At 36.7% G+C, this 13407-nt stretch overlaps 1 protein-coding gene across 2 annotated transcripts in view; it reads left to right on the top strand.

Annotated features, from left to right (window-relative positions):
• The window catches only part of ATG5 (autophagy related 5), a 72477-nt gene that overhangs the window by 42215 nt on the left and 16855 nt on the right, over positions 1 to 13407 (top strand). For both annotated transcript variants that reach the window (XM_064709869.1, XM_064709870.1), the window contains exon 7: positions 4866 to 4983. In XM_064709869.1, the coding sequence (XP_064565939.1) occupies positions 4866 to 4983 (118 nt within the window). The remainder of the gene's footprint in view (positions 1 to 4865; positions 4984 to 13407) is intronic.

The raw sequence follows: 13407 nt of genomic DNA, 5'->3' as shown, positions 1-13407 counted from the left end.
TTTTATATACAATGACTAGCATTATTGTGCAAACTCTTTTTACTTCTAAAGCTTCTTGGTTGAGTTTAAGCTTAAACAAAATGGTTCTATGAAATTAAGAGTGCTTTTTTTTAATGTAAAGTTGATCATCACAAAGCAGCACAGACTGCTGCTGCAGCACAGACTGAATTTGACAAGTTACTGAAAATATAATGGAATATGTAGGGAGGTCTCAGCTTTTATTGTTTTAGGTTGCCAGCTTATACACATGTGAGGATTGTAAGAACTTCTTTTTTACTTTGTGGGTTCAGTATGCATGGTAACTTTTATTTGTTTGAATATTGAGGAGCAACTGAGTGTTTAGGCAGAAAAATCCAAATCCCTTTCTCTTGATGAAAATAGTGGTAACTGTGATTTTTCCAGATTAAAACCCAGTGGTTTGTGAGTTATGTTTTTCATTTTAAGATGCATCCTGTGTAAAGTATCTGACTAATTAAATTGTGGATTTCATGCAGTGTTTGATGTTGTGTTGACTCTGAAAAGGACCAGGCAAGCTGACGACTTTTTTTTTTTTTTGCCAGGATGATAGAGAGGAAAGAGTTACATTTGTTAGCTTAGCATGTGACTGTAAAGATTGTGATCCCGTGAGGCTTTGCACTGCATTAGAGGGCCTCTTAAAACTTGCCCTCACCTATAACTCTTCTCAGTGCCAGTGTTCCTGAATAGGTAACTTTAATCTTTCTCACTGTGGTGTAATTTGTTTTCACCCTCACTCTCCTATCATTGTAAGGGCTTAAACTTTCTTTTAAAAAGAGTAAAGTCTTCATTTGTTCTGCATTTGTGAGATGTCGGCTGAGTGATTGTCTTTCTATGCTCATACCTGAAGGCATTTTCTCTGCAGAGGTTGGCAATTGCTGATTGACTTTCACCTGTTGTGTCTTGCAAATGCATCCAGAATCTTGAATAGCTCACAGCTACATGGAGGCTACACTGTAAAATAAAACAATTTTTAAAATTCCAAATTTCTGTTGAAGGTATGATCATTTTAGCTGGCAAAATGATAGATATTGTATGAACATTTGCTTTAGATCTGGTGTAGATTATTTAAAATCAATATCAGTTATGCAGTGATATCTTTGTGGGTTAGATTAGATTTTCTCATTATTGATTAAGCAAATATTGTACAAAACCCATTATAAAAGCAGCTATTCATGGTGACTGTTCCTTCATGTCTTGTTGTAGTAAATGGAATCATAGAAGAGTTTTGGAATGGAGTTGGAAGGGGCCTTTCAAAGGTCATTGAGCCCAACCCACCTGCCATGGGCAGGGCCATCTTGCACTAAACCATGTTGCTCAAAGCTCCACCCAGCCTGGCCAGGACTTGCAGGGATGGCAATGCTGGAGTAGAAAGTTGTAGTCAGGCTGGTCTTATATTGCTACACATGAAAAAGGGTGATGGCAAGGTTGTTCTAAAACTATGCTCCTGTATGACCAAGACACTTGGAAAAGTTATCCTGTAAATACTGTGGAATGTAGCATGGGACTTTTCTTTTGATTCTTTTAATGCATAAAGCATCTGCTGCTTGTGAGGGAAGAAGTGTGTAAGCATCTTGGGGTAATACTCTGCCTGTAGGATTAGATTTGTGAACCACAGTCTTTGTATAAACAACAGGCAGTTACTTTTATCATTTTAACATTGATGAAGACCAGTGATTTTTATTTACTTTACCACATCTGTGCTGCTTAACACTTAAAATGCAAAACTGAATTCTTTTTCTATAATGTTTCATGATAGAAACTAAGGATATTGTTTTTAGCAGTCAGCAACTGTGTGGGAGACTTGAGAAAATACAATTTTGGCTTTTCCCTCTTGGCATTAAATTATTATAGCTAGGGAAAATATTGTTCTTAATTTATTAATAATGGGAAACTGCAGTGCACACTTGGGAAATCCTTATCTTAAAAGTCTGTTGATGATAACAACCTTTGACTACATACTTCCGTTTATTTCCACTTCTACTTCAGGTGTTAAACACTTGGGAGTTATGACTGGACTTCTGTGAATATCCAATTATTTGTAAAAAGTAAACCTGGTACAAAATTGTTTTGACTAAAACAATGTTTTAGAGGGATTGGGGTTTTTTCCTTTTTTTTTTAATGTTTTGCATGTATATTTGTTCAGCATAATGTGCCAGAGTTCACTTTTCAAGTGTGGATCTGTCTGAGGTGGATACATCCTGCTGGCTGTGTGCCTCCCATCATTTTTCAAATGTTCAGATATTTCATTAGCACTGATGATATCCCCATACTGGTACCCTGAGGACATGGGGAAGTGATTGGAGCAGCTAGGAAACGACTTTTGATTATTCTTCATAAGAAAAACTGGGAAAATACTATTTTTCCTTATTTGAAGACTGTTAGCAAGAAGTAACAAGTAATTGTGTGTCAACAGTTCTGCCCTGTAGTGCCCTGGAATTACCTCTGAGCTAGAGCACCACTCAGGCAAAGACTCCCTGCCTGTGACTGACAGTTGTGTTGTTCTTTACTTGTTTGTTTGAGTGATTGTTTTTTGCCCATAAACCCCCACTGGGAGAGAACATACCTCTTGATATTGAGTTATTTCTATTTTTTAAATTACCATAGTAGGATGGGAGATAGTTTCTGAGAGGTAGGAAACTAAATTTGAAAGGGGCAATGGCTTGTATTGCTTGTTCCAATTAAAATAATGTGTGAAGAAAGTCTCATTTGCTGGAGCCCACTCATCCTCAATGCAGGGCACATCAGCTGCTTTTGGGAGTTGGCTGCTAGCAGAAAATTGTCAGCAACCATTTGGAGCAAGATTAAAATGTTTGGGTTGGTTGAATATGAGATTTTTAACTTCTCTGCCTGAGGTGGTGGGGTTGGGTGGAGATGTCAGGTTACCAGGAAAAAAAACTTTGCCTATCTTTGCAATGTCAGGTTCTTGCTGCCCTGGAGCTGCTTCTACAGATACCCAAAGAAGAGAGCTACCTTAACAGAACCACAATTCTTAAATAAGTTCTGAACATCTGATAGAATTCAATTTGGCCTGGGACATTAAGAGCAACAAGAGGAGCTTCTATAGGAATGTCAGGGATAAAGGAAGGCTAGAAAAATTGTGAGCCCTCTCCAGAAGAAATGGGACACCTGTTTACCCAGAACGTGGGGGATTCAGTGTCTTTTTGCCTCAGTCTTCACCAGCAAATATTCCAGCCAGACTGCCCAAGTCCCAGAAGGGAAAAGGAAGAGACTGGGAGAACAAAGAACTGCTCACTCTGGAAGATCAGATCCAAGAACAGCTAAGGAATCTGAAGGTGCACAAGTCTATGGAACTGGGTGAGAGAAACCCCAAAATAACTTGAGGAAAGTGACACGTGAAGTGGCTAAGCCATCCATCATATTAGAGAAGTTGTGGCAGTCCAGTGAAGTTCCTACTGAAATGTAACCCCATTTTTTTAAAAGGGAAAATAAGGAGGACCTGGGGAACTACAGGCCCTGGTCAGTGCAACTTTAGTGCCCAACAAAGATCATGGAGCAGATTGTGCTGGCAACTGTGCTAATGCATGGGGGAATAAGGAGTTCTGCTTGATCTGCCTGGTGAAGAGAATGCTCCAAAGAGACCTCCCAGTACCTAAAGGTGCCCTCAAGAGAGCTGGGGAGGAACTTTTTACAGGGTCATGTGTTGGAGAATTTTGCTCAGAAATGGCTTATAGAGTTTTGTTCAGACATGCCATAATCATATACAGCTGATGGAAAAGTAAAAGGCAGCTGTGAGGAGCAAATTCTCAAAGCCTGTTCCTGTAAACAACAAAATTCTCAGGCACATTTATGTAAAGAGCAGAAGTTGTCAGGTTGTTTTTTGATAACAAGTAAATATCTTGTCCTTGGATAAGTTATGGGAAAGCAAAAGTGACAAACATGGAGGCCTTGAGAACCGTTCATAACAAGATGGGAAAAAACAAGTCTTGGTCTCAATAACAAACCACAGGTATTGAAAACAAAAGGAGGAGTTGGTGTTTAATCTGTAACCAATGATGAGCTCGGGTTTTGCAACATGTATGAACTTAATTAACACTGTTATAAAATGTGCATGGTGGATGAATAAATTGGAGTTCGATGCTGATCAGAGGATGGGTCATCTCCCTTCGTTTCTGCAGTCTTGTGATGATGGGAGAAGGGAATGGCTTTAAACTGAAAGATATGTAGTTGAAGTAATTCTGGATTCCTTTGCATATCTGCAGCAGAAGTGGGCCATATATGTTCTTTACATATGAGTGATTCCTTAAGTGAGTAGAAGATTCTTGGTTGTCTGTCAAAGCACAACACTTTCTTTTGTAAGTTGGTAGTGGTTCTTGCAGCTGAAATAGTTTGAAATTTTTGATATTAAAAAAACAGAGAAAAAAAATCACCTGTTGATCTGTAAGGGTAAAGTATTGCTTTGGCTTGGCAAAATATATAAGGATATGTTGAACTTCTAAGTTTGTGCTCACTGCTTGTTTGTTTTTTTATTTTTTAATTAAGGATATATTAAAATGGTTTTTATTAAAGCAGGTTGTATTCTCATAACAGAAGATTTGGGGCTTTAAAAAAAATAATTAACACTCTTTATCCATGACACTATCTATGAATTATCTTCACGGTTTTTCTGGAGTGACAGCTTACTTGTAATTGTTAATAAACAAAAACTTCCCTGCATTTCATGATATGAATGAAATGCAAGGTGTGAGGCAGGGGAAATGTGGAAATACCAGATGTTTCTTCTGGTGCAACCTGTAGTTCTGTCCTATTGTGTACCTGTCTGAAGTGCTAATACTACATATTTGCATGGTCCTTTAATTGTTTGGTTTGATTATTTTTTATTGAAACAGGCAACAACAGAGAGACCTTTTATACAGAAGCTATTTCGACCAATTGCTTCAGGAGGACAGTTGCATACTTTGGGAGACCTGCTAAAAGATGTGTGTCCTAGTGCTATCACCACTGAAGGTACTGCAAAAATAACTTTTTGTCCCATAAGATAATTCTTTTTCTGTTGATTTATTGGGTTTTATGGTAGAAGGGTGCTTTTTTTGTTTTGTGTTTTTGTTGGGCTTTTTTTGATGTGACTATTTTGGAGGGAGGACTAAAATGTCAGTAGCAGAGTTTCAGATTTCATTCATTCCTGGCTCTTTACTGTGCCCTGCATGGTTTCAAGAAGGTAAGATTGAACCCTTAGTCATTCCTGAAAAATTAATCTCTAGAAATTTTATTCTGAAATTCCTGTACTCTTTTGCTGTTAAGATGGTCATAGTAAAAATATTCACATATTATTTTCTGTACTTAAAAAAAAATTATGAAAGTGTCAGCAGATTTTAAGTTACCTTTAATTTTTTATTCCAAAAAACTTTTTATATGTAAAATTCCAAAACTGATAGAAATTGAAGATGTTTTCAGAATGCTTTTTTTTGTTCTTGAAGTGCAACCTTTTAAAATGTACCAATAAGAGATTTTTACAAGTATATAATAGTTTATGTATGATTACAAATTAGTATTGTGTGAGCAATCAATGTAGCATATTATTTCATACAGTAGCATTTGTTGATCTGCACTTATTCAGGAAATAGGATTTTTTGGATGTAATTTTAGTCTCAAAGCTTACAAGTATTGCAACTATGATACATGTTTCAGGAGGGATAAATGTAACAGTTATGTACTCTGCAAAATAGGATAAAAATTGTTTAATGCAAAAGGTTTTTAATTTGTTCTTGCTGTTGCCTTACCTGTAAATTAGGAACTTAAGAGAAATGTGTGATACTCTAGAGAAAATCTTGGCACAGAATTTACTGGTGTAGTATCAGCATCTTTTAACAGTGAAGCACTGAATTGGAAATCAGTATAAAATTCTGCAAGATTTTGTTGTACACAGAAGTTGCTTCATTCAAAATTAAACAGTTGTCACAGATTTCTCCCAGTATCAGGATCTTAGAAGTTCACTGAAATATCAAAGTACATTTTTTTTTACCCTTGTTTAATACTTGTTAACACATGAGAACAATTTCCAAAAATAACAGAGGGTAAGAAAAATATGGAGTATTGCTAACCATGTGTCCATTTTTCATAAAGCTCTTTTAAATTTTGGAGCATTATTTTAAGTAATGCTTTCCACTAACTGTCCAAAAGATAAAGGGAGATACCAATAGATGCATGAATGTTAGCACCAGCAAGTTTAACCATCTTTAAGTACTTAACTGTCAGTATCATACACACCCTACTGGAAAGGTACAGGGGGAATTTTAAAAAATCATTGAGAAGGATGGATGCATTTTAACGTGAAAGGCAGTTAAGCACAAATTCAATGAAAGAAACTCATAAGCATTTATGCACAAGTTATTCCAGGATTTAAGGGATGACAGTTTTTATGTAGGCTTGCCAAAGCTGCAGATGCTGAATGTGCTAGTTAACTGCCCTTATGGAAAGTGTGAATGTAATACAATTCTATCTGAATAGCAGTGATGATGCTTCCCATCAGTAGGCCTTCTTTTCAGATGTTGACAAAAGCACCAATCTTGGACAGCAGAACAGAAATATGCTGTGCTAATTGCTTGCTTCTTTTTGTTAAAAGCTAAAAAAGCTTATATTTATTCAACCTGGACAAAAAAAGAGTTGGAAAAAGAGAAATTAAAGTAGGTACTGTTCTTATACATAAAAGGAGAGATGTGAATTTTGGTGCGTTTTGGAGCATTGGAATATGCTTGTCTGTTGCTGTATACATCTGCTTAAATTTGGCCCAATTTTTACTGAGCAACTTGCAAACTTCAGAGTTTAATAGATCTGGTCCCTCAGATGGGTGTGAGCTATCCAGAACTCGGCACATTTTCTCCTGTAACACAGCTTTGTGTTGCAGTGTCATTCAGTTGTTCCTCCTGTGTTGTGGGCATTCTCCCCTTCTGGTGTGCTGGAGAGCCGGGGAAGCTGTCTGAGCCAAATGCAGAAAACAGCCTGGGCTTCTGAGGAGATGTGGGGGTAGGCTGATACACAGAGCCAGTGAAGGGGGGATAAGAGTCTGAGCAAGTAATTTAGAAGAAAATGACAGATCTGGGAATCATTAAATGTGATTGGGAGAGTGACTATAAACAGTGTGGCAGAATGAAAGAGACTGGGGCAAAAGCCAAAACCTGACAGAATAAATGTGAACACCTGGATAGAGTAAGTGGGGTAGGAGATGATAAAAGGAGGAGAGAGAAAAAGAATCATGTTGCTTGTGAGGCACGCACAGAGCTTGTGCAAGGCATCTGTGAAAGAATGGTGAGTAGATATCCTGCTGGCCAGGTGATTCAGAGAAGGGATTTGGAGAAGCAAATTGAATCAGAAGTTGAAAAGAAGGGTAGGTTGTGCTGGCAGAATGACAAGCTGCAGGTGAAGAGGTGGTCAGGTGGATCTGGGGATTGTCAGATAAAGGACTGAGGAAAGCCTGTTCAGGGTTTGCTGTAATGGAGACAGGAGTACAAAGCAGAAATTTAGGCATGGCGACATGGAAAGACAAAAAGGAAGAAACAGAATTAGAACAAAACAGAGGGATGATCAAGAAAGATTCAGGCATAGAGAAAAGTGACCTGAAAAGATGGATGCCCATGACAGATGTGATTCTTACTGCTAAGGATCATGGACAGGGAAGGACAGTGCTGGTTTAGGCTTGACTGCTGAGGTCATCATACTCTGTTCACTGATTATTCAATTTAGCCAAGATGTGAATTTGATTATTCTCTTTCTTGACTAAATTCACTCATTCATTATTCAAATGTAATATGCACTATATTAAGTGTTCATGCTCTAATACAACTTTGAGCTATTAAAAAGCAACTAACTCACCAGACTGTTCAGTGCCATTTTTGAGTTTTGCCTGTAGAAATGTTAGCAGCCATAATGAGGAAGAGCATCACCCTTTTCCACCAAGTAGAGTAAACTCCTGAGGCTGCAGAACCACAGTACATCTGTGCTATTGAAGTCTCCATGAAACTCATTCAGTAAAATAATTTTCTCTCTGACGCTGGATCACTGAGAATTTAACAAATTTGCTATGTCAACAGATATTCCATTAGTTCAAAATACAGAGGAGATATGGGTATAGGAGAGTTTAATTTACAAGCATGTTTTGGAAACATGGGATACCACACCTAAAGTTTTTACTTCTGAAGCAGTTGTCTCCTTTGAAGTTGAATACTTGAAGTTTAGCAGGTGTCAGAGCTGTAGGCTGGCTGTACAATCATAATTTCCTTACATACTTACCATTCAGCTTAGGATCTCTGCCTCTCATCTCTGTCTTCTCTGAGACTGTTGTCTTCCTGCCCAGGCTGGGTGTGTCTTAGTGTCAGGTGTGTGTAGTGAAAAATCACAATCCTGATTCTTGAAGGGATAAATCAAGAATGAATGTGCTTCAAGAAGTATTATAATTTAGGCAGCTGAATACTGCCTTTGGGAACAGAATTTAGTTCTTTTTTCCCTGGAGAATTCATTCATATGTAATAGCAGGCAAGCTGAGTGTTACAAATCCACACATTTTATAGAGAGGAGCATCAGAAAAATCCAGTGATCAGCATGAGTGTCCTGCTGAACAGTTTGCTTGCTTGTGCTTGAAATCAGTGAGAGCTCTGGGCCCCTGAGTGTGCAAACCCTAGACACTTTCTGAAGTGAAGTTTAGGCCTCTCATAACTATTCTTTTGTGCCATCCTCCAAAAAACTTATCTTTCTGGCTATAATATCGCTTTGACTTCAATTTGTGATCTCTAAAATGATGATAATTCAGGAAACTCTTGTTAAAATGAAAAAGGAAAAGTAGATTGTAGCCAAACATTAAAAATTGTCCTCTTTGGACCTTACTTACTGTCTTCTAGTATTTTTCTTGTAAACTTGTATGTTTTTCTTAATCTACGCTTTATTCTAGTGGAGACATTAAAATAATATTGTAACAAACCAGAATATATTATCAAAGGTTTATTTGAAAATAATTTTTAAAATTTCATGTCTGGATTTTTAAACTATTCAGTTAGCAAAGTTTAGATTTACTTAATTTTTCCAAACAAAGGAAATTAATGTAGTATCTCATGAAAAGTATGCTTAAAGATATAATAGATACTGGATAAACAGGTTTCTAAAATCTTTTTAATCTTCTTTTAAAAGCCATTTAGATAATTTTCCAATTAACCTCCCTCTTTAGTGAATTGATTCTCTGCTGACATTAACTGCATCCTTTCTTCAGTGCAACACAATCAATATGAGTTCTTTCTTTCTGTTTTTCTCCATCTGTTGACTTTTTTTCCCCCCTTTTCCTCTTTGGTTTTCTCTTTTTCAATGACTTTTAATTCAACTGGAAGCTTCACGGTGATTGTGGTGGTCGCTTGTCTGTGGTGGCATCCGTAGTGAGCTTTGTGCCGTGGGAACCCAGGGAATTTATGGTTTTCAGACTCAGCATTTGTAGCTGTATATTGAGCTGTTCCTGCTGCCAGATTCTTAGGGACCACCACAAGAAGAGGGGAGGGAAGGGTTTCAAGAACCACCCACAGTGTCTATATGCCTTTGCTTTAGGAAGCATGGATATAATTAAGTCTTCCTTTTAACTCTGCTGAGAAAAATGTTTCAATGAAAAAAAATATGTATATATATATATGTGGATGGAATATATGCATTGGTTACCAACTGTTGAGAACCCGGTGTAAAGAGCACTGTCAAAAGAACAGGTTGAATAATGACATTAAAAGATTGATAGTGAAAATGGTCTTTGTAAAATGCTGTGTCAATATTATTTTGGACTGTTGTAGACTGCGGGTAGCTGTTTAGAATACTGTATTTTATTTAAATTAGCTTATGAAACTATTTATTCAAGGCTTTTATTGTTCGTTGAAGTGCTGTAAAAAATCAAAACTTTGAACTGTTATTATCCCAACCCTGTGTCTCCTCAAACTGGTCCTTTATTCAATTTTATATATACACATAATCATATTTTAAAAAAAATATATATGTGTGTCTGTAAATTTTTTTTCTGCTTAATAAGTTCTGTACAGTGCTTACCTTTCTGCTAAATAGTTTAATCTGATTAAGCTGTTAATGAGAGAAAAACTGGTTGACCAAAGACTTTGTTATGTGTGTTGTTATACCAAAAGCAAAGAGTAGCTTTTGTTTAGAGTCCATCCTCTAACTCTTCAGATTTCAAGGAGCATTGGCTTTATCTTCCCTTGTCCTCCATCACTGCAGTGGAGTTGGAGCAGTGTGCACATTTGGGAACCCGTTTGTCAAAATATGTATCAGGCATTTCAAACATTAGTAGTAATGGTCAGAAAGTGTAAAGAAAAGCAGTGGCATTAGAACAAGCACTAAGAAGCCAGTGTAGTTCTTAAAACTATTGACAATTACATTAATTGTCTTGACTATAAAGGATACCCTGTTTTTCTAAAGCTACAATGAGAATGCCTGTCTTTGTTAGTAGCAAACATACAATTATTTGGTTTGGAAGGGGTCTTAAAGCTCCTTTAGTTCCATCTCCTCTGCCATGGGCAGGGGCATCTTCCACTATCCCAGGTTGCTCAAGGCCCCATCCAGCCTGGCTTGGAACACTTCAGGGATGGGGCAGTCACAGCTTCTCTGCACAGCCTGTGCCAGTGTCTTACCACCTGCTAAGTAAGGAGTTAATTCCTAATATCAAATTTAAACCTGCCCTCTTTCAGTTTGAAGCCATTTCCCTTTTTTCTATCACTTTGTCTCCACCTCTCTTGTAGGCCTCCTTTAGATAGTGGAAACATTTAAGAATTCTAAGAATACTGAAATGTTCAGAGAACCTTCGAGGAAGACACGCTTATTTTCACTTTGTATTACTCCTCCTGCCGTACTGTGCAATACTTTCTTCCAGAAGGCTAGGTTAGAGCAGATATAATATAACCCTCTCTGATTTTGTGCCTGAGTAAGTATTTAGACAGCAAGTGTGTTAAATCATCTGTTTTCTCATTAGTTGAATATTTATTCTTTTTACATGGTTCCTATTTAGCTGCTTCATAGGCAGTGGTTGTGGTTATGTGGCAACAGAAACAGTAAGACCAGGTCACCACCTTCCAGTGAACATTGATGCATTTCATTTCTTTCAGTTTTTTTCTTTGTTCTGGTCTTTCTGTGTTGACATAAAGTTTGAGAAATAGTGAAATCCTTCTTGTCATGTTTAATAAATATTAAAATCAGTATTTTCAAACTAATCCAATAATCACTTCTTCTGTATTGTAGCCTGCTGTAGTCTTTCTTTAAGGCATGTTATATTTTTGTGTTTAGTTACTGAACTGTATTTTATCAATTACACAGCAGTTCATAAATCAAAGTCACCTCAGTCTGAAATTTTACTATGGAGAAACCTATATTATGTATTAGTATAGTTTTATTTACTGTATTTCCATAATTATTGATTAATTCAGTTCGTCTAAAGACTGCATACAATTGAAATCAAATTTGGGAGCTGTGTAGTAATATAGTTATACTTAGCTTGCTATTCATGGACTACTATTCCTGACTGTCAAGAGTTTTTGGAAATCCTTCCTGGAAGATAGGCAATTTAATTTCAATTTTCAGTCTTTAAAACATAGCAAGTTCTGTTTGAATATATTAAACTATATAAATAGAAACTATTAAATATAAAATAAACTATTAAATATATATTCTGTTTGAATATAGTAAACTGTGTTTAGTTTTCAGTTAAGATTACCCTCTGTTGGAGGGGCATGTATGTATCTGTTTTAGGTTGGCTTCTCCCTAGTTGTTCATACTCCAATCTGAGGCAAGCTGGTCAGTTGTGTTTTTGGGCAGTGTCTCGTTATATTTGATCCTGATAGCAGCATCAGGAAAGAAGGGTACTTATTTTTCAGTTCTCTTTTCAACTTGCATTGACCTATCTCATTTTCTGTTCTGTCAATGTCTCTTCTTTTTCCTGCTCATGTTCTTTCATCATCTATTCCAGTAATAGCTCTTGCTGTCCTTTGTTACTCTTTTAGTATCTGCTTTTGGATCCTCTAAAGCTAGCTCTCTTTTGACTAAGCTCACTGTCATTCATATAACTAATTTTGCAGAGTTTCAGACCTTAGCTGATTTCCTAACAGGAATAGATCTTGTTCTCTGAGGTAGTAATTAGTCAACAGTCACTTCTGCTCTTGTTAGTTTTTTCTTTTTGCTTTCTGTCTTTTTGTCCTGTGATATTCTATTATCTAGACTTCAGTTTTCTAGTTTGCTATTTACTAGCAAATTTTTGTATCACTGGATACAAAAATCTAAAATATTTGGACACCTAAGGCCTGTGCCTCTCTATCAGCATTCTTCCATTTCCCAATTTCTCTTGCTTTTCATTTGCCCTCCAAGATGACCAATGTCCTGGTTAGTTACTCAGGAAAGTCAGAATAAAGTTGTCCAGTGTTGCCCTTCTCTTTCACTGTTTTACACTCTTGAAACTTTACATCTATCCTTTCCAGCCAACAGTCCAAGATCCTTCAGCTTTGCTCCCATAGGCTGTGCATCATGTAGTTTTGAATCTAGGCTTATGACAGATGACTTTTTTATTTTAATATGAAACACCCATTCATGAGTGTTTAGAATTATGATTAGGATCAGGTTATTCTGATTATTCATGCTGCAGCCTATAAACTCATCGTCTGATCTTTTCTCCTATGCTTGTGGATGCTACTTGCACAGACAAAAGTTGGTTCTTTAATTGGACAGTTCTTGTGTGGTGAAGTGCAATTGTCTGCAGTAGTTGCAGTTCCAGAAAATTAGGCAGTCATTTAAATAACTTCAGAGTTATTGCTATTTGTGGGAAGGTTTCGTGGATTATCTAGGAACAGGCTAAGATAAAGCTTGATATTGCTTGTGGTCTCTTACACTGTGGTGTTGTAGTTTCTATGCAGGTAAGGAAGAGAGCATGTTAAGATCATGTTGTTGCCTGCAACTATATCATGAGATCTCACACCAGATCTGATAGAACATGTTACTTATGGATATTCTTTCTCAAACTGATGAATAACAAAATTATCCATCCCTGAAAGAGATAGTACCATGGCTACTCTCCCCTACTGTCTAAAATTCTCAGTTTTACTTGCATTAGTTGGATTACACCACCTGTCTTCAGCAACACTGTTGTTTATGACAGATAATTAAATTAAGTGTTATCTATCTGTTGCTTCAAGGAAGTCATGCTGTCTTTCCCCATGATTTCTGTATTTGGTGGTAGCATTCCTGTTGCAAATTAAAGGGTCTTTGTTTCCAGAAGTAATATAATTTCTGAATGTCAGTGTTTATCAAATTGAAAAAAAAAGTGAATAATTCACAACTATTGGAAAAAAATATTTTGGTTATTGCACATTTATGAAGTTCCTGTAAATGAACATCCTAATACTGTAAACAGTTCATTTA

This window comes from Zonotrichia leucophrys, chromosome 3 (genome assembly GCF_028769735.1).
Source record: "Zonotrichia leucophrys gambelii isolate GWCS_2022_RI chromosome 3, RI_Zleu_2.0, whole genome shotgun sequence".
In the NCBI taxonomy this organism is placed as follows: Eukaryota; Metazoa; Chordata; class Aves; order Passeriformes; family Passerellidae; genus Zonotrichia; species Zonotrichia leucophrys.
The sequence above is the reverse complement of the archived record's forward strand: the minus strand, read 5'-3'. Positions and strand labels throughout refer to the sequence as shown.